Consider the following 24,044-nt stretch of genomic DNA (forward strand, 5'->3'; position numbering starts at 1 on the left):
TACACCAACTCACTGTGTCGTAACAATTACCAATACATGATGGAGAACAGGCTTAGGCTAGAGAAGGAACAATATGTTTAATATGAATAAAAGATATAAGGTAACATTCAGATGGACCACGCCTGCATGCCATCCAATCAACGCTAGTCCGTTCAACCCATTCTTCCCGCCTTTTCCATCGTTAGATATTTCTCCGCGTTAAATATTGAATTTCTATTTTCCGAGTAGTCTCGTGTTCAGCTTTGAGGATTGTGTGGCTATGGTCTAATGCCACTACAGATGTTCAGCTTTATGATGATGGCTGTTCACCGACATTCTGTTACCACTATTACCACTTCGAAAAAATCCAAAAAAGGGCTAGGCAATCAGAATGAGATACTGCGTTCGGAATCTGTGAGGACATATGTTCGAGTATTCTACTACGTAAAAGTGCCCTAGGCTATATTCAGGTCGGTAAAAATGTCGGTTTCACTCAAAGACTCTCGCCGTTTCGTTAGATTAACCCTGAACGGCTTGATATGAGGCATCCGTTCCGTATTTCGATTGTCGTTTGTTAGTAGGGCATTTGTTAGGTTGAATGAAATACTAGAGTTTTTATAAATAAGAAGTCTGTTACTTCAGTAAAATCACAAAATCATTGCAAGGAACATCGAATAAACTTTCTCTGTTTTGTACTATACACGTTGGCTCAATTGTCGCTTCATAAATTTATCTCGGATACCGATTTCTCTACTGAAGTAGAGAAATAAAGGTTCATGAGCCTTGTCGTCTTCGGTTAAAGCTTGATGCGTTCCAAAAAACAACGTAACACGAATAAGAATAACCTAGCAGTTCTAGATGAGCGAACGTTCTATAAACCACCGTTTTAAGCGTACGTAAGAAGACAAAATCTTACAGGTAAGCTCAAACCATTACGAAGTATAAATTGCACAGTCGATCATATTCCTGGACACTTCAGACCATGGAAGATTGCTAACACATGGACCTTTTATGATAACATGAAACGTTTGTTCCCCAGACGTAGCAAACTGTATTTACAGATACAACGAATCCCGAAAATGCACAAACAACAGACTGGATAAATATGGTGGGTTGTTTGCAATGACAGCGTAGAAAACGTTAACAATTATTTCTCGAGAATCATCAATAACTAGGTAACACTCCAGCTTCTCTAACGCATTCATTTTTATGATAAAAACGCCTTGGAATATGAAAAAGTGTGAAGATGTGACAGGGACTGTTTACTACAAGAACTTCTCTGTGATTGTATTTTAACTTAACTGCATATACAACTTGCAGACATATTTTTCTGCATCAAATGTCATTCTTCCTTTACCAGCAGTCATGATGCATCAGTAGATTTTCGCTCAACTTCTATTTCCGTCTTCTCCGTAGTTTCATAGGGAGGTATACTGACAATCCTAACGATCAACTGTTTGTAAAAATTAGAAACAACTGAGTGTTTTGTAAGTACCCATTTTGCTAAGAAAACTTGAATTCCTGCATCAGTTTATAATTTTCGCTGAAACGTCAACCAGTATATATAAGTTTCTTCACTATGACAGCATATTCGGATGAATACTAGCAAGATTTGTGGTGCAGAATGAAGCGAACTTCCACCAAGTCCTCACAGGGTTTGAGACGCTACGAATATTTTGCTTGTTGTGTAACTATGCAAAAAAGTCGAATTAGTATGTATATTTGTTATATTTATATTTAAATAACTCATCAGACAAATAGTCGCTGAAATGGTCAATAATTGATATAGTTATTGTCAACATGGTAATTGTTCTTTCATAAAATTTTCCGTGTACAGGAATCAGTTAAGTTGTTTACCGGTAAATACTTGAATTTTATAAAGGTTTAAACCTTCCAATTAGTCGACAGAAGCCATAAGTTGCATACCAGAGAACGTATGAATAGCTTCTAAGCCTAATCAATGCAATTCTGAAAAATAAGAAATCAATCACAAAACAAACGATATGGTTTCGTTATAAGTATCAAATTCAATATGTAGATAGAATAACGGAAAGAAAAGCGGAAAGAAAAGGCCATTAGCGCCAAGTATTAGTGATATAACTTTTCTTCCTCATATAAGGTACATATTAATATATCAGTTCCCCAGGCAGTCAACAAATGCGAACAAAGGGGAAATAAAGAGGATATTACGTTAAAAAACAATGAAAAACACATCAAAATGTTAGGGTTTCGCCTGTCATGAAAAAGTAATGAGTAGTTTCCTCCTTTTGCCACTCTATATTTCAAATTTCACTGTATGGTCGCTTTATTGTCTGACTAAACACAGAATTGTCTACTTTCTTACTAAATACTCACTTAATTTCTTGATGTCTGTTTGGTTTTACACCTTAATGTCCACTTTTTGCTTAACCTCAAATGTCTCCTATGTTTGCTTTTATTTCCATAACAAACCAGTTGGCGGATACAGTGAACCAGGTTAAAAAATGATACGTGTTTATTGAAAAGAAACAAGCATCATACTGTACAAAATATGAATAATATAGATATTCTCAAGAAACGATCGTTATGTATTTTCATCTTTAAGAGCCAAGTCTTATTATAATCTACGAAGGTTTGAAAAAATGCAGGTTAATGGTTATTGAGTAAAAGTTAAATATAAAAATCATTTCAATAGTAACGGCTTTCTTAAACTGCAGTGATACTCCTCCGAACCGAAATAGCCATCCTATGAATTCTGTAATATAATAAACACAGAAAATTACAACGATGTCTAATTGCCATAGTTTCTTAAACAACTGTCTACATAAAGTTGTAGTGACCTACTTTTATCAAGAGAACGCGTTTGGTGTAAGGGAAACAACTATTATTATAACTAGTTGTACCAGAGGTTGTTTTACCGTACTTGTTTGCCTAACTGAACCAAAATATATACATTCTTCCGTTGATTGTGATGCCATGAAAATTCTCTTGCTTACAGAAGTCATAAGTTTTAGCAAGTTGTTTCTAATTGACGGATGAAGACGAGTACCGAAATATTAAGAGACCTAAAGGCTATAAAAAACTTCCTTCTTCGTAGGCACCCGTAAAACCTGCACTTCTGAAGTGATCTTCTAGGAGTGCCGTGTAATGTGAATAGGAAGGCAACTTCAAGGGTTATGACGTGTAACAAAATATAGCGCATGAAAAATTTAAGATTATAACCCATTAACCATGTCAACATGGCTATTTGCAAAAGGAACAAACAGTCAAATGAATTTCACTTAATCATAAATTTGTCCCTTATATTTTCTTGCTAAAGACATGCGATCAACGTTATCAGTTCCTCTTTAGATGACAAGGGGATCCGAAAACTTAACAGTCAAACGTCAAAGGTCCTTGGATTGCTTGTATACTAGCATCTTATATTATGTTTAAGAACACTTCAAAGCAGAATTGCTGCAGCCTGCATTTATTAAACAACTGCCAGACATCCATGTTCATCAACATTCTCAAGGGTGGTGAATCAAATGTTAAAGGTTTTTAGAGTTCATTTTTGTCTAAACATTCTAACTGCGGTCTATCTCTGACTTGATAGAAAGTAAATTTCACTTGCTTGAGTTTACAAATAACCACATTAATCTGACTTAACATTCACCCAAGTGGTAAATAACAACTACGTTAAACTGCTAATTTACTGGGATAAAAGCTATATAGCGAGCACAAACGAAAATCGACGTGTGACGACTAAAGTGCTGCTAATAGCTGATAAATAAGGACATCCAAAATATTCGATAACATGTGACACGTACGCGAGAACCCATAGCTTGACAGTTTTATCTTCCCATGACACTGTTTTCTGATTTATATAAAGTGAATGTAGAGCTAGGCGACTGAACCATCGAACCCTGAGATCACATAAACACCAAAAAGAGTTTAATGAGCAGCAAATCTTTTTGATCACTTGTAGGTGTCCTTACGATGTTAAAACATCATTGTGGATCTATAGAAACAACTGCTTGATCTCAATCAAAATAGTAAAATTAGATATAAACTTTAGACGGACCTAAGACATATGTTTTGATTCTTAACAACGTTCTTATGTAGAAATTTACTTCACTTTATCATGATCAACGTTTCTTACCTATAACCGTTTACATAGCCACTTAAGGTTTTACTCATAATGAGTTACCATAGTCGATTTTACTTTTTAAGGTCATACTCTGATACAGAATTTCGCCTCTAAAAACATTGGGAAGAAAAGTAGGAATGATAAGGAAGGACTTCAATAAACAAGGGACTCGGAACGGCCGTCTGCTTAGCGAAGTGAACCTAGTGGTGATTTATGCATTGCATGCTCTTTACTAGACAGGGTCAGTGAATCATCATTCTCTTAAATATGTGGGACAACTGCCGTCATGCCATAAGTGTTCATGTAAAACAACGATTCATGTTAATTTATTCATGCCTCTGGATTCTATACGTATTCCCAGAGCTCAGGGGAAATCCACCAACAAGGCCAATGAGACCAAAATTCTGGGCTTGACGTACACTGAAGACACTCGCGCTAATTACCAGATAAAGCTACATTGGAACAGACCGAAATGTGGTCACAACGTCTTTTGTTTAATTGGGGTATATTGGCATGTTCACTTGAAAATCACAGACCATTCCATACAAATCCATCTCAGATAATGAGAATGATCCAAATAGTACCAAATGTGTGAAAGTTCAATTTCATTAAAAATAGCCACCTTAATGAATATGAACCCTCAGTAAAAAATATGACAGATAAATCCGCTGATGTTTCAGAGGTCAGAGACCCCATTATCCGTGAACACTGAGGATCACAGGACAAACCACGATCTGTAAGAGCCTCAAAAACATAAACAAGCATCAACTAATCATTCAGTACAGTGTATCGTTGGGTACCTAGGGTAACATGTGGCTTTATAGTGGCATTGAACCATAACCACACAATCCTCAAAGCTGAACACTAGACTACTCGAAAATAGATTATCAATATCTAACGACAGAAAAGGCGGGAAGAATGTATTGGCTTGGCCATGCAGGCGTGGTCCATCTGAATGTTACCTTATATCTTTTATTCATATTAAATATATTGTTCCTTCTCTAGCCTAAGCCTGTTCTCCATCATGTATTGGTAATTGTTACGACACAGTGAGTTGGTGTAGTCGATGGTGTGACTTATAGATTAGGAAGTTATATCATGACAAATCTACAAGTTTAGGATTAGATCAATTAATAGAGCAGTACTAACATCATAGTAGACCATAATTCTACAGCTCTTCGAGAGAGGTTCATGAGAATGACACACAGCAGTGGTGATAGTAACCATGCTACCAGAGAGTGCGCATAAGCCCTCATTTTGCCCGTCTGTCGTCCCCCACGATGATCAAGTACTATTTCAAGAGCCATAGACCTCAGAAACTAGGAGGACCGAAATGAATTTCTGCAGGCTTGGAACAATTCCAGGAATGAACTACACAATATTCTTGACATAAGATCCTGTCAATCACACCGCGTGATGCAGCAAACAGTTATTTTTCTGTACCTTAACATAAGAATGCTTTGAGGCAAAGAAGGAGGAATCAGGAACACGTGTTTCCAGTTTGAAATGATGGACAAAGTTCTTATTGCGACCTGATTCCTTTCTGAAACGACAGACGACGTAGTAAGCATAGAATCTATGACACTCTTTAAGCATGACAGAGAACAAAATGCTGGAGGCAAAGTGGCCATGCAACTCGTAACTTCAAAGCCAGTACATAGACTAATACTGAGAAGACCGGATTACGATTGTGCAGCTGGTTCTGCACTAGCTGGAACAGTACTAATTATTTGGTAACGGTAATATATCGCCCTTCCACAAACGGTAAGAGAACAAAGATCAGATAACTCATACCTCATCAAAATGAGCTCACTTGGTAGTCAGTTTGAAACTCATAACGAGGAGCCTTAACACTCTCACTGGACTGTACAGCACCCGCATTTTGAGTGGGCAAACATTTAATAGCCACCACTAAAAGCGACGTAGTATTCGAGAGCAAAGAGGATGCAAAAAAAGCTGGGTGAATAGGCAGCAGTCTAGACTAGCTCGCTACTATCAAATGACTGGCTTACAGTCCGGAATGTACAGATGCAAGTCTTCGAAATATCTGGCGAGTGATATAATGAACTTGTGCTCTCTATAATCACCCTGATTAAGAAGTGTTCCGTTTTTGATTGTTTCCATTTTCATTCGCCATTCTTTCCATGACTGAATCAGTGGATAGCTCTCAGATAACACTTGACAAGAAAAGTCTCACACATTGACTACAATCTTTCGCTTCTTGTAGTTATGCCGGATGCGTTTCGTAACTTACTCAGTCTTCATTATGAAATATTTTTTACCGACTGCTATCCCGTTTATTATATCATATCCGCTTCCAATTTTATTCTTGCAGTTCAGTCCCCTCACATCATCTGCATCACTAATCAACTGATCTTCTTATTCGTTAGGTTCCTGAAATAATCATCCCCCTTTTTTCAATTATCATTTCATTATTTTTCACATTACAAACAACCGCCCCCCTTCCTGGTCGTAATGGCTGCTGTTATCCAGAGAACCTACTGCTACAAGACGAAAGCACCCACCCGAACTACAAGATATAATAACTTACAATAACTGTCACACTGACTAGAATTAATGCAGCTGAGTGGCTAGAATCTCACTCATTGGACACTAACTGGGACAATAAGAGCTGGGCCTGAAGAAATCGAATCAACATGTTTTAGAGGGCTATTCTATCTGATTTTAGCTTCGGTTCCAAGATCGTCTTGGTCCACGGCCTGTGTTGTTTCCATTTTTCATCCATTTGTTTCCACATTAAATGTAACTGGATTGTGAGCGCCTGCAGGACCGTCAAGCCACCTTTTCTTCTATTCTTCTATATTTAACACTTACTCACTCAATCGATTCTCCATTCATCTTTAGGACAATGAGTACTTTCTGGCTAAACACGAATGCATACAAGCTCATTGAAAGGATACTGTGTTTTGGAAGCTCTGAGATTGTACATTGCGAGAGGCGCGGCTTGCGTAATGTGCGTTACACCGCGTGTTTTTTCTCGTTCTGTAGTCAATTCAAGGTAAGACAAACGGTAATTGTATATCTTTATATACCTTTTATGCCTAGGACTTCATATGTCACTGATTTTTGCGTTACAGAGAGATTTTGAAACATAGTGTCGAAAAATCATAATTGTCCATCTGCTGTTTGGGTGTGATCATCAGGAGTATTGAAGCTGTAAGAATGATAAAGATTCTCTTAACTCAGAATGTTTTTTATGTATAGGGTATCTAAGCGAAGTGATTCAGTCGAGACCACCGCGTTTACGTTAATTGTAGTCGTACAACGCTTTTATGACGTTCAGTCATTTGGGTTTGATTAGAGAGTTGTGTTCAGTATGTCAGCATATGAAGTGGGATTCTCCTACGAAAATACAACTGAAATCGATTCCTTTCGCTCTTGAAGGCAAGTGACGTTAGACTTTCCATCGTTAAAAATTACATTAGTCTTATGCAAGTTTTCGTTTTTATCACATTTCACTGTTTACAGATAATATTCTAAGTGGCTGTTTGTTTAAGTAACACAACGCTTCGACTTTTGGTTTAGGAATCAGGTATTTTTATTTGTATAGTTTACCGATTAACTGCAGGGCATATTAAAGTTTTTGAGTATATGGCTTATCTGAAGATTGGAAATGATTTAGTTGCTAAAACTTTTCCATTGTAGAAAAGATTCATTTTTCACACCGTGATGCTGTTGAAAATTTCTTATTCATTTACAGCCTTTAAGATTATTTGCGTGCACACTACCAGATTTCATTTTATCACGTCTACTAGGTTGAAGTCATTGAATTGGGTTCAAAGCTCACGGATTAGTGTTTTGTGCAGGAATTTTCGGATAAGCTTTCGAGTAAGATAAAGTATTTATTTACAGAATATCAAAGTAAGTTTCAGCGCTGGATGCCGTTATCTTAGAGTATTGTTCGCGTTGCGGTTAAAGTATTCGTATTTCAACCTTCAGTTTGAACAGCTTGTGGTGGACCAAACAATATATGAACTCAAAAATAATAACAGAGTTATTGAGTACAAACAGTAACGGTAATGTATATCAGCTAAATGTTATAAACACAATAACAATTAGGGACGTTACTTAATTCAGCAGGTTTGCGCGTGTTCAGGTTGAGTTTCGTACCAGAATATACAATTATGGATGATTGATGGTTCCAGTAAGATTGTTGTATTTCCAGTGACATAACCAAACGTAGAATATCATATAATTTGGTTGTAGTCTATAGATGTGAACAGTAGGTGATTTAGGGTTCCGTTATCACAATCACAAACAGTGGAGAACACTAGGTGTGTGTATTGTAGTGTATTTGATAGTAGATAACAGCGTGTCATGCTATAAGTGTAACACGACGGAAGAAAGTGTGTTCAAGATCATGCATTTAAACAACACGTACAATCGTTTAATGGTAGGTGTACAGGCTGTGAAAAATTAACAAAATAAATACAAATAATATCATAAACTATTTACAAAAATAAGTTTGTCATGCATATCTCCACATAGCTCCCCCCTAGAGTGTCCAGGGGTAACACTGGTTATAACAAGAAAGTGTAAGAATATAGTATATACATGTATGTAAAATAATATTTACGATAATAACCAAAAAACATGGAGATTGGTGTGACATGCGCATAAGTATTATACAATGTGTTAGTGTACAAGGTAGCATGAATGTAGCATAGCACCACAAAAAGGAATGAAAATACGGTCATTCACTGTCTTGGTTTGTTAATAATAATAATAATAATAATAATAATAATAATAATAATAATAACGTGCAAAATTGTTGATAAACCCACAAAAAATTGGATTGTTTATTAGTGTGACGAAAGTTTTTTTTTCTTTAAAAATTGTGACAAAACGAGTGATTGTGGAAAAATGTGATTAATTATATACACGTGTAAAAAAATAGATTTTATTGGGAAATTGAGTGAATTTAACAGTGTAATATATACCAATGATGGTTTGTTTTTATTTATTTATTTTTGTTTTATTCAGCAAAATGTACATAACGCTTGGGTTTCTTTACAGTTCTGCCTGAACGTGCTAAGCAAGTAGGCTTAATGCTCGATTTTTCATCCTCATCTGCTCTCGTAGTGATTAGTGGGAGGGATTGTTTATCCAGTGTTATCTTCTTTGTCTTATTGAACTTCGTAGAAGGCTAGCTTTATTCTATCTATAGAGATAGTCTCCTTCTTTCCACCCTTGTTGATGATGAAGTGTTTATTTGTTCTTTTAATTAATTGATATGGTCCGTCGTAAGGTTGTTTCAATGGTTTTTTAACAGCGTCGACTCGAACGAAGGCAAGTTTACACGTTTCTAGGCTTTTGTCAAGTTGTATTCGATTATTATGTTCTCGCATCGGTATTGCTTTGATACTTTGAATTGTTTGTAGTAGTCGACCAACAAAACGACTTGGATCAGTTGATACTGATGTGTCTGGATATACTAATTGACCTGGTAGTGTAAGAGTTGTGCCATAAACTAGTTCAGCGGCTGTGCAATCTATATCATTGATGGTTGAACGAATTCATAGGAGTACGAGTGGTAATGCGTCACTCCACTTTGACGTATCAGCCTGTGCCATCAGAGAGCTTTTTAATTGGCGGTGAAACCTTTCGACCAGACCAATAACTACTGGATGATAGGCTGTTGTTTTGAAGTGGTTCACACCCAGAAGTTCTACAAAATCCCGAAATATGATAAATTGGAGCTGGGGACCACGGTCTGTAGTGACGATTGAAGGTACTCTGCAATTTGATATCCACCGCTCAAGAAATACTGATGCGACTATCTTTGCAGACGTATCTGAGATAGGGCATGGTATCGCCCATCTTATGAACCTATCTACCGCTGTAAGAATGTGCGTGAAGGAGTTTGATGGTGGTAGGGGACCGACTATGTCTAAATGAATATGTTGAAAGCGTTTATCAGGCAATGGGAACTTCCCAACAGGACTTATCGTGCGTTTTGAATTTTGCTGCGTTGACATTGTATGCAGCTTCGAGTCCACCTTTTTACCTCCGAGTTGATTTTTGGCTAAACGAAGCGTTCTGTTATAAGTTTTGTGGTGGCTCGAATTACAGGACGTGAAAGCTCGTGTAATTGTTGAAATATCTGTCGTTGACAAGCTTTTGGTACAAATGGGCGGTTACTGCCGGTTGAAACGTCACGAATAATAGTTGCGTTTGAGAAGGGAATAGGTACGGGTTTTAGAATCAAGTTAGACTTTTCTTTGAAGCTTTTCAGGTCTGCGTCGTCCATTTGTAGTTTTGCTATGGTTTCAAGATCAATGTCTTGTTTATTTATCAGCATATTGATATCCTTTCGTGATAAAGCATCGGCTACGACGTTACGGTGTCCCTTGACATGCTAGATATCTGTTGCAATTTTATTTTAACACATAGATATTGGTACAAGGAGGCACCAAATACTATGCGTCACACATCTCATTTTATATGTGTGAGGGCTGTGATACTACTCAGGTGCCCAAACCAAAGCAGGTGGTTTTCTTAGGGGGCCACACATAAAGCCTTCGACCTAAAGATCTGATCCACAAGGCAGTGGAGCAACCTAAGGAGATGCAGTCACATGGTAGCCGGTGACCAACGATTGGTTCATACGCCATTTGTTCCTTCAGGATCCTGGAGCCCATGTTCACGATTAGTTTGGAACCAGGGTTTTCCAACTAACCTAGGTGGACCCTTCGTGTCCACCAACCCGAATAAATCGCTGAACATTAGCTTCTCATCCTCTTAACTTCGTAAACAACAGTAATGCCACGAGAAGGCAATGAGTAGGACTTCCCTGGCAGATGCTATATACGCGTGGCCATGTGAGAGAATTTCGAGAGGGAGGACGGACTGTCCCCACTCTCGACTGTACCAGGGCATTTGGGGGCATCTATTGTAAACTGAGAGATGTAATCCAGTTATCGTGCTTCCCGTGGCGAATGTCGGTCGTAAGACGTGTTAAATGAATGACATAGACGTTTATGATCAGTCATGATAGTGAATGCACGTCTTTCTAACAAAAAGTTATTGTTTGACTGCTAAATAAATAGCGAGTAACTCCTGTCCGAAGGTACTATAACGTTCTTGGGTTGGTGACAGTCGTTTGGAAAAAAAACGCTATGGGAGTAACGATGTTGTTTACTCGCTGTTATAATACTGCCCCAACGGCTTTTTAAACGCGCCCGTGCATCAAATCAGGTGGGTTGTTGGGTCAGTATTTAGATGCTGTAACATAGTGGCATTGGCAATCATAGTCTTTGCTTTCTCGAATGCCGTTTTGGCATCAAAAGGTAGCTCGAATATGTCGTCCTTTTTTTCCTTCGTTACTTTTTTTTTATCTATTTTTAGCAAGTCTGTTAAAGGTTGTAATACGTCTGTGCAATTTGGTAGGAATCGTCGATAAAAGTTACACGTTCCAAGGAAACGGCGTACTGGAGTTGGTTAGGGATAGTTGATGATAGCTTCAACTTTCTCCTGAAGTGGTTTAATGCCTTGAGAGTCGGTGTAGTGTCCTAGAAACTCTAAGGCTGAGACGCCGAATATACACTTAGGAGGATTAATTATAACACCATGCTTTTTAAAACGGTCGAAAAGGACCTGTAAATTCTGAACAAGCTCTTCGATTGATGAGCTAGCAATCAAAACGTCGCCGATATAGGTAAATCCAAAGTCTAAACCTCTGGTGACCTCGTCCATAAATCGTCGAAACGTGTGAGCGGCATTTTTCAGTCCGAATGGCATTCTTAAGAACTCAAACAAACCAAAAGGTGTAATGATGGCTGTTTTTTCGATATATTTTGGTGCCATCGGAATTTGGTGGTATGCTCGTACGAGATCAAGTTTCGAAAAGAAACGCTTTCCATGTAGGTTTAATAGGAAATAGTGTAGGTGTGGAATTGGGTATCTATCTGGAACGGTTTGGTTATTTAGACGTCGGTAGTCTCCACATGGGCGCCAGTCTTGATTTTTTTTGGGAACCATGTGCAATGGCGAAGCCCATAGGCTGTTAGATTGTCTGATGATTCCAAGTTGCATCATATTCTCAAATTCTCTTTTAGCAGTCTGTAACTTGTGTGGAGGTAATCTCGCCTTGGCACAAATGGGTGGGACGATAGTAGTAATGTGGTGTCGCAAATGATGTACGGTGCATTCCTTTTGGTAATCTACTTTAGTGATGCATTCGTATTTCGTCAGGATATCGGTAAAAAGATTGTTCACAGGTTTTATTATCCGTACACCATGAATTTCATAGTCGGTAGTAAGTGTACCATTCACCTGCAAACGTGTATTCTTGTCAATCAACTTTCTTTCGTTCATATCTACTAATAAGCTGTAGGCACTGAGAACATCGGCCCCGAGAATGAGTTGCTTGACTTGGGCAACTATGAAAACCCACGTGAATCTTCTCCGGAGTCCAAGGTCTAAAATAAGAGGTTGTTCTTTATAACTTTTAATGACCGTGTCGTTAACAGCAATAATTGATAATTCGGTACTTGTGGTGTGCTGTCGTCGTGAGAAGGGAAGTGGGACATTGCTGATTTCTGCCCCTGTATCGGCTAAAATGTCTGAGCCAGAAATACGATCCCGGATGTGAAAAAGGCGGCTAGCGTGGTGGCCAGTAACAGACGCCGCCATTATTGTCTGGCCGGCCCGTTTCCCTGCGTCTCTTGCTTGTTTGATGTGAAGGTGCACGGTTGTGTGCAGCGACGTGCTTTTGCACCATACTTCAGATGATACCAACAGATTCCAGCTGCCCGTTTAGGTGACCTAGGGCGCTGTCTGGAGACTGCTCTTCTTCTAAACGTGGATCTAGCTGGTCGGGAATGGCTCGTTGCGATAGTGGCCTGCAGTGATGTGTTATCAACTGTGTTAACTGTTGCTGGATGTTAAATATGGTACTCGTATCTTCTTTACTGGAGTTTTGTATAGCATTAACACGGTGACTATCAGGGTAAATTTCCATCATTTTGTCTGCCATGTCTGCTAGATCTTCTAGATTGACGGAATTTCCAGACACGCTAAGGATCTGCCTCACGTTATGTGGTAATCGTTGGAACCCATTTGTTTAATCAAGGTTTCGTCTAATTTATACGAACCTGCTAGTTGCTTCATATTTCGTAACAATTGCGATGGTCTCTTGTCTCCTAGTTCGCATGATGTTGACAGTTGCTGTAGTCTTTTTTGTCCGAGACTGATGTACGTTGTAATACTGTGGCTTTGATTTTGTCGTAACGTTCGATCTCTGGTACCTGGTCGATTAAATCTCCGACTTCGGTAACGATTTCAATAGGAAGTGCACCGACTATGTGACTCATAGCTGAGGAGTATTTCTGGCATTTTTTCTCAAGCCCCCTAATTTCTCCTACGCGTACATCGTTAATTATATCCAACATAAATACTGACGTTTGTTTGGTACACCGATCAAGAAACATATTGTGACAAGACTGATTTGTATCTTTTGTATGCTCTTAAATATCTAACAAGGTAAGCGCTTACTAACTAAACTTCCTGAAAACGTTATAATAAGCTTACCTATCGTGAGTGAGTAAACGAATTCACTTTTAACTCCACCGTTCAATTTCCTTATCAACCAATGGATTTCACTTTAATATTTCCAGGAAAAGATATTGTTGGGATTGCTGAAACGGGATCTGGTAAAACAGGAGCTTTCCTTCTACCCATAATTCAAGTAAGTAAAATATTTTGCCCGGAAGTATGTAATAATCTCAATACTAACACATACAACTGCATATTAATATGTTTCTTTGTAATAATTCACTGTTTAATTGATTATTCTATGCCCCTAATCGTAAATGTAAGTTTTAACGCATAACAATAGAGCTCTTTTGACTCAGTTTATCCATCGGAGTCTGTAACCTTCAGTCAGTAGAGCATGAGACTCTTAATCTCAGGATTGTGGGTTCAAGCCCCACGTCTAATATCGTCCGGTGAGGTAGTTCATCGTATCTGCCAGTTGCCGGCCTTAACTCCGCCTGCAGCTCCTGCAGGGTTTCTGCAGGTCCCAAGCCCGGGTGAAGGAGGAGTATTGAGCATGGGGTCAGCAACTTTATCCCGTAGAAAATAACCTTGCAAAACAGCACCAACCAGATTAAACAAATTCAACCATTTAAACTCTGCTCTGGCAGTTGAGGGAAGAATTATGACGCCTCAGGATGAAAGACGGGATTCTTTGGAAGTCGCGAGGCCGATACCCCTTCTAACAACCGGAGCAACAATCTTTATAGGTACACGAAACGTCCGGACAATCTGGGAGGCCGGGATGACCAGTCAAATAGCAACGGAAATGAGGAGATACAACTCAGAATCAGCGAAACCAATTGGACCCAAGCTGGATAGCAACGGCTAGATTCGAGAGAGATGCTGCTGTACTCCGGTCATACGGAAGTAACTGGTCGTATCATGTTTAAAATCTCCATAATCTTAAAACTCCTAAGAATGAAGCTGTAAAAACAACAGGTAAATAAATTAATACCATTAAACTACTAAAGATCACTGAGAAGTCTCACTAAGCTATCTCAGTTTACGACTGGCCCTCTGTGGATCGAATAATAAAGGTCCAAATCTCCAAGAGTTATAAATACAACATGATATTCTTCATTATTAACTAACATAACCTGTAAAACCACTAACAACAGGGATATATTAAACATTTATCTACTCTTCTTTCCGGGCATCCATGCTTGGGAGCTAGAAAGATAATAATCCAGTCGCCAATTTGAAATCTAGTCGTTCACATCGGTATCCCTAATAAGGTTATTGCTTCATCGTTGAATTTGTTAAATACGCAGTCTCACTCCTATTAATAATTCAAAAAAGACCCGTCTTTAATATAATTATGTAGTACATAGTTGTTAGCGAGTAAACTGGTTTTGTGGATATTTTGAACAGTTTGAAAATCCTTTTCATTTCAGTTTGTAGTGGATATCATGTTCGAATCGCATAGACCATCTGAATAATTAATTTCTTTTGTTCTGTTTCGTTGAAATAATTCTCTCTTTTTTAATTACCTTTTCATTTATTTATTGTTGAATAGTTTTTAAGGTTTCTTCGACTGTTTGACTAAATGAGCCCCCAAACTCCCTGGTACGGCCGAGAGTGGGGAGAGTCAACTCTTCCTCTCGAAATGCTCTGACATGGCCACGTGCATGCAATCACTGAACGGGAAGTCCTACTCAATACCTCACGAACGGATTGTTGTTTACGAAATTGAGAGCACGAAAAGCGAATGTCCGGCGCTTTAACCGGGTTGTTGAACACTGAGAGCCCACTTAGGGCAGTTGGAAAACCCTGATTACAAACCAATGGTACACATGGGCTCCAGTATCCTGGAGGAACAAATGGCGCATGAACCAACTATTGGTCACCGGCTACCATGGGAGTGCATCTCTTGACATTGCTCCACTGCCTTGTGGATTAGACCTTTAGGTCGACGGCTTCAGTTTGGCCACCCGGGTAGTATCCTAGCCCTCACACAAGTCGAATGATTTACGTGACGCATATCTATTTGGTACCTCCTTGTATCAATGTTTATGTGTTTAAATAAATACATTTATTTTGACTAAATGCAACACCAAACTGTGATTGATATCCAATCATACGATGTGTTCGACTAGTTATGACACTAAATGATTAAGATATGACTCTTAATGAATTATCGTAGAATACACAAGACTAACCAGTAGAATAAAATGCTTCTAAGTAAATATATTCGCTTACATACACAATATTCAATATAAACATAAATACGATTAGGAGTTTTTTGCAACATGTCCATTGGAGGAATGCAAATTTTGTAGATATATCTCACACATGTGCCTCTGAGAGTCAATTTGTATCAGTTTAATATAACATTACTAAAATAATGTTATTTCTTTTCGTTTGTTTTGTTTTGATTCATAACTCATTTGTGTATAGGATTGGATTAAATGTGGTCAACCAGTTGGTTTTGCATTAATTTTGGCTCCTACTCGTGAATTGGCTCAACAATTAGCCAATGAGGCTGAACGTTTAGGACAGTGCAAAACAGATGAGTTAGAATTTCATTTAGAAGTAATTCTTCTTGTCGGTGGTGAAGATATGGTAGATCAAGCGTTAAAACTTGCATGGAGAAAACATCATTTCATTGTAGGTAAATGAACTTATATTTTGTTGAGTTATATATATGCTTTTCTCATACGTGTTCAACATTCTTAATGTTAATTGTGATAGCTGTATGCTAAGCTACATTCTTAAGATTATGTACACTTCCCCCAAATGCCCTGGTACGGTCGAGAGTGGGGAGAGTCCGTTCTCCCTCACGAAATGCTCTCATATGGCCACGCGTATATAGCATCTGCCAGGGAAGTCCTACTCATTGCCTTCTCGTGGCGGGGGTGTTGTTTACGAAATTGAGAGGACGAAAAGCGAACGTCCGGCGCTTTATTCGGGTTGATGGACATGGAGAGTCCACCGGGGGGGGGAGTTGGAAAACCCTGATTACAAACCAATGGTGCACATGGAATCCAGGATCCTGAAGGAACAAATGGCGTATGAACCAATTGTTGGTCACTGGGTACCATAGGTCTGCATCTGCTTACGATGCTCCACTGCCTTGTGTATCAGACCTTCAGGTCGAAGGCTCAAGGTATGGCCCCCTAATGAAACCACCTGCTTTGGTTTGGGCACCTGGCTAGTATCCCAGCCCTCACACATAAAATGAGATTTGTGTGGCGCATATGTTTTTGGTGCCTCCTTGTACCAATATCTATGTGTTAAAATAAAATAAAATAAAAAACGTACATTTGCTTGAGTTCTAATTAAAAAGGGATATTTACATTTAAGAAGTGCAGAAAAGTGATACATTTGTATATATTATTGTATAATGTCACTTACCAAAAGTTAAATCCACACATGCCCTGGAACGGTCGACAGTGGGGATAGTCTGCTTTCCCTCTCCAACCGTTCTCATAGTTAGTCAGTCAACAGTAACTTAGATATTTGTATGTACTCACATCAGCTCAAGTTGCCATACCACATTAGCACACAGATACAACTGTCGATTCAAATTCCATAGTACTAGAGGTAGTAAAATTATAAGCAGTAATCGGAAACATTAGGGTTTGAAGATGTTATTCAAGGAGTATGATCCAGTAAAATAAATTTGCAAAGAGAAAAGTAAGGAACATGAAGAATTCAGAAGATTAGAATTTGGGAGAACATAAAGATTGGATGCACTTGTGCCATAGCAAACGATTTTGAACCATGTCATTCAAGGTCTCTAACCATCAGTTGCTATCATCTCGCGGATCCCAATCAGGTAGTCTACACCTACCAACATGACTCAGTCCACTTGCCAGTGACTTCATGGATTTGTGCCATGTTTTGTTCTGGCCGCCCCTAGCTTTCTTCCAACCTACTCCTACACCATAAAACATCGCACGTCGAGGCAGTCGGTCGTTGGGCATACGTCACACGTGTCCCAGCCATCTCAACTGACGAATCTTCCCACTGGTGTTAGGACTGCAACTGATCGGTCTCGGATGCTCATATGCCAAGAAGAGACTGATCAGTTGCAGTCCTAACATCAATGGGAAGATTCAAGTGAATTTAAACTTTACTCCATTTCACAAGCAAGTGGCTATCAGGACTCAGTAGCTAAGTGGATAACGTAATGGCGTTTGAAGCCGACGGTATTAGGTTTGAGTCCCAGAATGAACATCAACTCTGAGATGCAGATACATCTAGCTGACGAGTTCCACATAGGATGAAACGCGCATCCCGAATTCCACTATGCATCTTTGCTTATAATACACTGTAATTCCTGACAATTAATTGCTTTTATCACTTATATACCAATGGTGTTGAATGTTTATAAAATCGAGTTTTAAAAAAGTAAAAACCTTCAAGTTTTGATTACTGCTGAGGAGTCCGACAATAGGACGAAACGGCCAACTAGTGCTTGCACGTTTTCAATAGTGGTCTAACATCAATCAATTCATGATCTCAATAAAAAAACTTAATAATCTCCACAACTCTATATTAATAATTTTTTTTTTTCATACATCGTTTTCTAAAGCAACTCCTGGACGTTTAGTTGATCATTTAAAACAATCAGTAAATTTTGCTACACAACAATTATCAAATATTCGTCATTTAGTATTAGATGAAGCTGATAGAATGTTAAATATGGCTTTCGCTGATGATATTGACAAAATATTAAATTTATATGAAAAACCAAAATCAAAAGGAAAGAAACGTAAACGAAAGACAAAACCACTGTTAGTTCAATTAGCCGATAATAATAATAATACTAATGATATGACTAACAATGGTAAGTGTGAATAATGTCTGTTTAGATGTATCTTTTCGTTTAATGGATTAGATTTTGGATTTCTGTGAGTATTAATGTTTGGCTTTTTTTCGCTAATATTATGGTCTGCGCTCAGTACATAAATCTTTTTCTATCCAACTAGCTCGAGAGAAATGAGAAGTCGTGGATGCGCACTGCTGAAGAGTCCCACAATAGGACAAAACGGCTGTCCAGTGCTTCCAGGTTTTCCATGGTGGTCTAGCTTCAATTGACTCATGATCTCAACTATTGAAAAGTATAACACCTTCAAGGCTGAATGAAACTGTTAAGTTTCCTAACTGAATACTAGATTCGGTTTCCTAAACTCTTCTAGTAACACCTATGCTAAATCTACACGTCGACTTGAACATAAGTGAAAAGGCGCGAAACATGGAGGAAAATGTTTTGCTGCAAAGATTCGTTTATGTACAAAAAATCTAAAATATTTATAATATTTTAGATGACTTTGGGCTTCTGGAAATTCCTGGAACGCTACTGAACATAGCAGCAGTATAGGTAATCATCCGATCAGAAACTCGACTTGTGACTTTTCGCTTTCTAGATGTTTCTGACAAAACTTCTATTGAGTGCTGATTGGATAAGATGTTTCTCAGATTCTTTTGAGCCTTTTCTGGCATTTTTTCTCGGGGAATTTTCTGGATCCCCCCCAACAGAAACTACCCGTGATTCATATATGTTTTCACACAGTATCCAAAATGATCTTGGCAAGAATATATAAATAGTGATTGTGGATTCCAGCTTATTAACACTTTACATATTATCGGTTGGCCTTAAACTTCATATGAATTGCCAGTGATACGTATAACACAAAACTGAATCTCTTGGTTTTTCTTATCCGACAGTATATAAGGCGTACATTCGTTCATAAAGAACCTTAGTGTGTGTGTGTGTTGGGTGTGTGTGTAAGAGAACAACATATTTGTGCGTTACATGCTAATTTGAGCTCCTTAGATCTAAGCCTACCTATAAGCCTTTATTATATTGGGCATAAAATTGGTTCCAGTATATTGAAGTCCCGTTTTGACATTTATTAAGAACGAATAGAGCAAAGAAGTTTCTTTCCAATTGATTTCTCGTCATGGCTCTACAATAATATATCTATGTATGATGTATAACAATGAAATACTCATCGATTAGTTGCGTTACGTAATTGTATGATGTCACAGTGATGATAAAATAATATTGAGTAATTGGAAGGAAGCGGATCATGATAACCAAAGTAATTATTCGGAAAATCAATCAGTTGCTACATTGCATAATACATAAAGAGAAAAAAAACAACAAAAGTTCTTGAATAAAGGTCAGTATTATAGTAGTTATGCTCAGGGGTCAAGGGACGAATTTTGAGAACTTAAAATACATCGTGGAAGAAACTAGAAAATAGTTGAATTATTGAGTCAGTTTAAGCTAAACCACCATTAAAAACCTGGAAGCATTGGACAGCCGTTTCGTTCCAAATATGGGACGCCTCGGCAACGCGCATCCACGACCTCACATGCGGGACTCGGACTCAGGACCTTTGATCCCGCGTGCGAACGTTTAACTTCTAGACCATTGAGTCGCCATCGAACGGTGTTAATGTCCAACTCCGATCGACACATGATCTTGCGTAACCCTTAATCCATTGTCTGGGATGGATAATTGTATGTACTCGAAACGGATTGAACCCCACTGGTCACGGCTTCTCACTAGATGCGCACTGCTGAGGAGTCTTGTATTAGGACGAAATGGTCGTCCAGTACTTTCAGGTTTTCAATGGTGATCTATCTTAGATCTACTGGTGAATTCAACTATTAAAATTTCTACAATCTTTACAACCCCCTATTCCGATAGCTAGAAAATAGTTTAAATATTTCTGAAGGAAAGGGTTTCATCAAAGTTCAGCTCACAACTCACTTTTATACCGATGGCCAATGTAGCGGGGGTGATTGTACGTACGACTTTTGAATGTAAATGTTTGGTTTGTGAACATGGATTTCAATGGCTTTAGCAATCTGCAACAGATGAACTCGTAAACTATATAGTAAATTTGATAGAATATGGTGGATAACCTTAAAAGCTTTTTTCAAGCCAACTTGATTGATTAATTTTGCGTTATGATTAATGTTCTTCATGAATATCCGCCTGTTTTCTATTCAGTCAGTTTTCAGGAAAAGTGACAATGTGTAATTCTAACAACTCAATGATATATATATATGAACGACACTACTAATTCACTGTTATCGTTATTATAAGGGGCTTACAGTGATTGTTGAATTTGCAGTTGATATCATGGACTAATTTTAGTTAAGCAGCATTCCAAAACCAGGAAGTTCCAGAAAACTATTTTATCCTAGTATGAAGCTGCCCAGCAGTGCGCATCCAAGACTCTACCATGAATTAGGTCCAGGACCTTCGAATCTCGCCATGAGCTCGTAACTTTCAGATATCTGAGTCACTACCCAAGAATATACATTTTTAATCTCAGTCAATTCGCATTATTGTGTGATCTCGGTAACCTCATTTATTTCTTTGAACACATAAATATTGGTACAAAGGGGCACCGAAAATATATGCCACACAACTCACTTGATTTGTGTATGGGTTTTGATACTAGCCGGGTGCTCAAACCGAAGCAAGTGGTTTTCTTAGAGGGCCACACCCTGGGCCTTTAACCTAAAAGTCTTATCCACAAGGCAGTGGAAGAACGTCAGGAGATGCAGTCCCATGGTAGCCAGTCACCAATAATCGGTTCATACGCCATTTGTTCCTTCAGGATCCTGGAGCCCATGTTCACCATTGGTTTGGAATCAGGGTTTTCCAACTTCCCTAGGTGAACTCTCCGTGTTCACTGTTAGGATAGTCGGAAAAATATACCAATAATTATCATGTTAAGTCTATGGTGGCCTTGGACCTTAAATGTACATTTCTTATTGGTTGATGTTTATTTCACTTGTTAAATATTTTGTAAATGTTGTTCTCTATTTTATGGTACGATGTGGTTTGTTTGTTTGGTATATAAATAGAGTATGTCTGAAATACAATGATTCATAACTCAGAGGCTGTGACTTGCGTTCTTGACTCAACTGGCTAGGACAGATAGCGAAGCAGGGCCAATCAGGGCACTAGGTCGTCCACTACGTGTTTACGTGTCCACTGTCACAGAAGCGATCAATAAAACGCTGCTTAGCAAAACCTGCAGTCACACACGTTACAACATTCACCAACCCGGTTAAAGCGCCGGACATTCGCTTTTCGTCCTCTCAATTTCGTAAACGACGCCCCGTTAGTGAGGCAGTAAAACTTTCGTGGCAATGGCTGTGTAGTGAACAAGAACACGGGTGGTGACAATCGAATGTATTTGACACAAAATTACAGGACTTGTTAATAAAATCTAACAGTCATAAAGTAAATGCTTAATTTGCAAAATGTCTATCAATTGTCTCAAAATGACTCAGACTTCATTGTTCTTGCATTTTCATACAAATTCCTCTTTGTTTCCATTCTTTACTGTTCGATGGTCTTGTCTCTCTGCTTCCAGACCTTGTGTTCATGACTAACATCATATACTACTTATGTCACCCGACCGTTGTTGCTACCTTGACGTGGTGGTCAGGCTTGTCTATTGTGATGAAGCAACCGAGTTATACTGGCTGGAACAACCGTTCCTCAAGGTCCTACCATGTCAGACAGGTCGGTTGAAGAGCGGTAACACTAAAAGCAACAGACCTAAGGTCCGAAGGCGAAGTCGTACTGCTGACTGTACAGAGGTGTGACAGCAGTATGGTGTTTCCTTCAGACAACCAGCATGACAGCGATGCTGCCTTCCCACAAGGAGGGGTGGGGTTAGAAAAGGTCGACTCTAAAAATGCACGCCTTGCCTTACCCCACTGATATCCGTCTTCGGCGGTAAGGTCTTAACAAGTACGGAGCTAACACAAAAATTACCCATAGAAAGGTCGTGTGTGACCGACCTTAAGCAGCTGTCCCTTGGGCACTGCGGTCACGCTCTCAGGTCACTAAGACCACCTCGAACCCAATTTTCTTTTTAAGGTTCCTCCAGAAGAACCCTTCCACAGTGTGGGCAACTGGGAAGTGATAACCGCCCTCATACCTCTAAAAGCACTCAAGACCATTGACTGACTACTTATGTTAATATAAGTAGCACACACCACAGCTGTATACGCGTGGCCACTTGAGAGCATTTTGAGAAGGAGAACGAACTCTCTCCACCCTCGGCTATACCACGGCATGTTTGGACTCCATTGGTTATAGTGAAACAAATATTCAGTTGCTACCTCATTTTCAGTGGTTTTCTAAGTTTGTGATATAACCTTTGTTAATTTGTTACCATCGAATAAATAACCACATATTTTTTTGTGTATATATTTCTAAACTCTAATATGTATGTAACACTTTTAGACATTCAGTCAAATAACAAACGGATTCAGTCAATTTCAACCAAATATCCTCATCCACAAATTTATTTATATTCGGCTACAATGACAAAAGATGTTATCAAACTACGTCGTGCTGCATTATCATCAAATGCTGTATTTATCAATGAGAATGATAATACCCTTAATAATAATAATAATAATCTAATGATGGATAATCAGAGTACAACAGAATTTAATCTTATACAACATTCTAATTCATCATTAAAATTAAATAAAAATTTAAAAACTGGTTTCCCTATTGGTTTATCACATTATTGTCTTCCTATACGATTGGCTGATCGTCCTACAATATTAAATTGGATTGTAGAAAATGTGATACAAACAAATTTATTAGAGAAATTCGGCATTACTAGTAAGTAACATACTCATATATATGTGTATGTTAATCAGTTCTTTTTTTGAAAAGAAATAGATCCAATGAGTTGTATCTTTCAATGATCATATCGTTTGATCTTTTGCCCCTGGTGTGACCGAGAGTGGAGTGGGCCCTCCCTCCCTTTCGAAATACTTTCACACGGCCACGCGTATATAGCCTGTGCCAGGGAAATCTTACTCACTGTCTTCTCGTGGCGAGAATGTTGTTTACGAAATTGAGAAGACGAAAAGCGAATGTCCGGCGCTTTAACTGGATCCCAAACCAATAGTGCACATGGGCTCCAGTATCCTGAAGGAACAAATGGCGTATGAACCAATCGTTGGTCACCGGCTACCATGCGACTGTATCTCCTCACAATGCTCCACTACTTTGTTCGTTAGACGTTTATGTCAAAGGCTCGGGATGTGGCCTCCTAAGAAAACCACCTGCTTCGGTTTGGGAACCCGGGCAGTATCACAGCCCACCCACAAATATAATGAAAATGATGATATTTACTGAAAACCTTATTGTCGCTTCGATTTACAGTCAAACATTTTTTAGTGTGGCGCATATATATTTGGTGCCGTCTTGTACCAATATTTATGTGTTCAAATAAATTAATTAATTGATCTTTTGAATCATTAGATTATCTTATTCGAATCAATGAATGTATACTATTTTGTTGATGAGTTTTAGAGAAGCTTAAAATTATTAATTAGCAATTTTTGTAGGTGACACTGTAATGAATGTACACTCAGGTAGGGAAGACTGATT

At 38.5% G+C, this 24,044-nt stretch overlaps 1 protein-coding gene across 2 annotated transcripts in view; it reads left to right on the top strand.

Moving 5' to 3' along the window:
• Positions 1-7,049: 7,049 nt before the first annotated feature.
• Positions 7,050-24,044, top strand: part of MS3_00011156 (uncharacterized protein) — a 29,821-nt gene continuing 12,826 nt past the window's right edge. The window contains exons 1-7 of one of the 2 annotated variants that reach the window (XM_035733812.2): positions 7,050-7,106; positions 7,154-7,264; positions 7,313-7,492; positions 13,726-13,796; positions 16,043-16,256; positions 18,183-18,437; positions 22,878-23,267. In XM_035733812.2, the coding sequence (XP_035586165.2) occupies positions 7,381-7,492; positions 13,726-13,796; positions 16,043-16,256; positions 18,183-18,437; positions 22,878-23,267 (1,042 nt within the window). In that variant the 5' untranslated portion in view covers positions 7,050-7,106; positions 7,154-7,264; positions 7,313-7,380. The remainder of the gene's footprint in view (positions 7,107-7,153; positions 7,265-7,312; positions 7,493-13,725; positions 13,797-16,042; positions 16,257-18,182; positions 18,438-22,877; positions 23,268-24,044) is intronic. The other variant, XM_051219569.1, reaches the window with a different exon arrangement.

This window comes from Schistosoma haematobium, chromosome 5 (genome assembly GCF_000699445.3).
Source record: "Schistosoma haematobium chromosome 5, whole genome shotgun sequence".
Classification (NCBI taxonomy): Eukaryota; Metazoa; Platyhelminthes; class Trematoda; order Strigeidida; family Schistosomatidae; genus Schistosoma; species Schistosoma haematobium.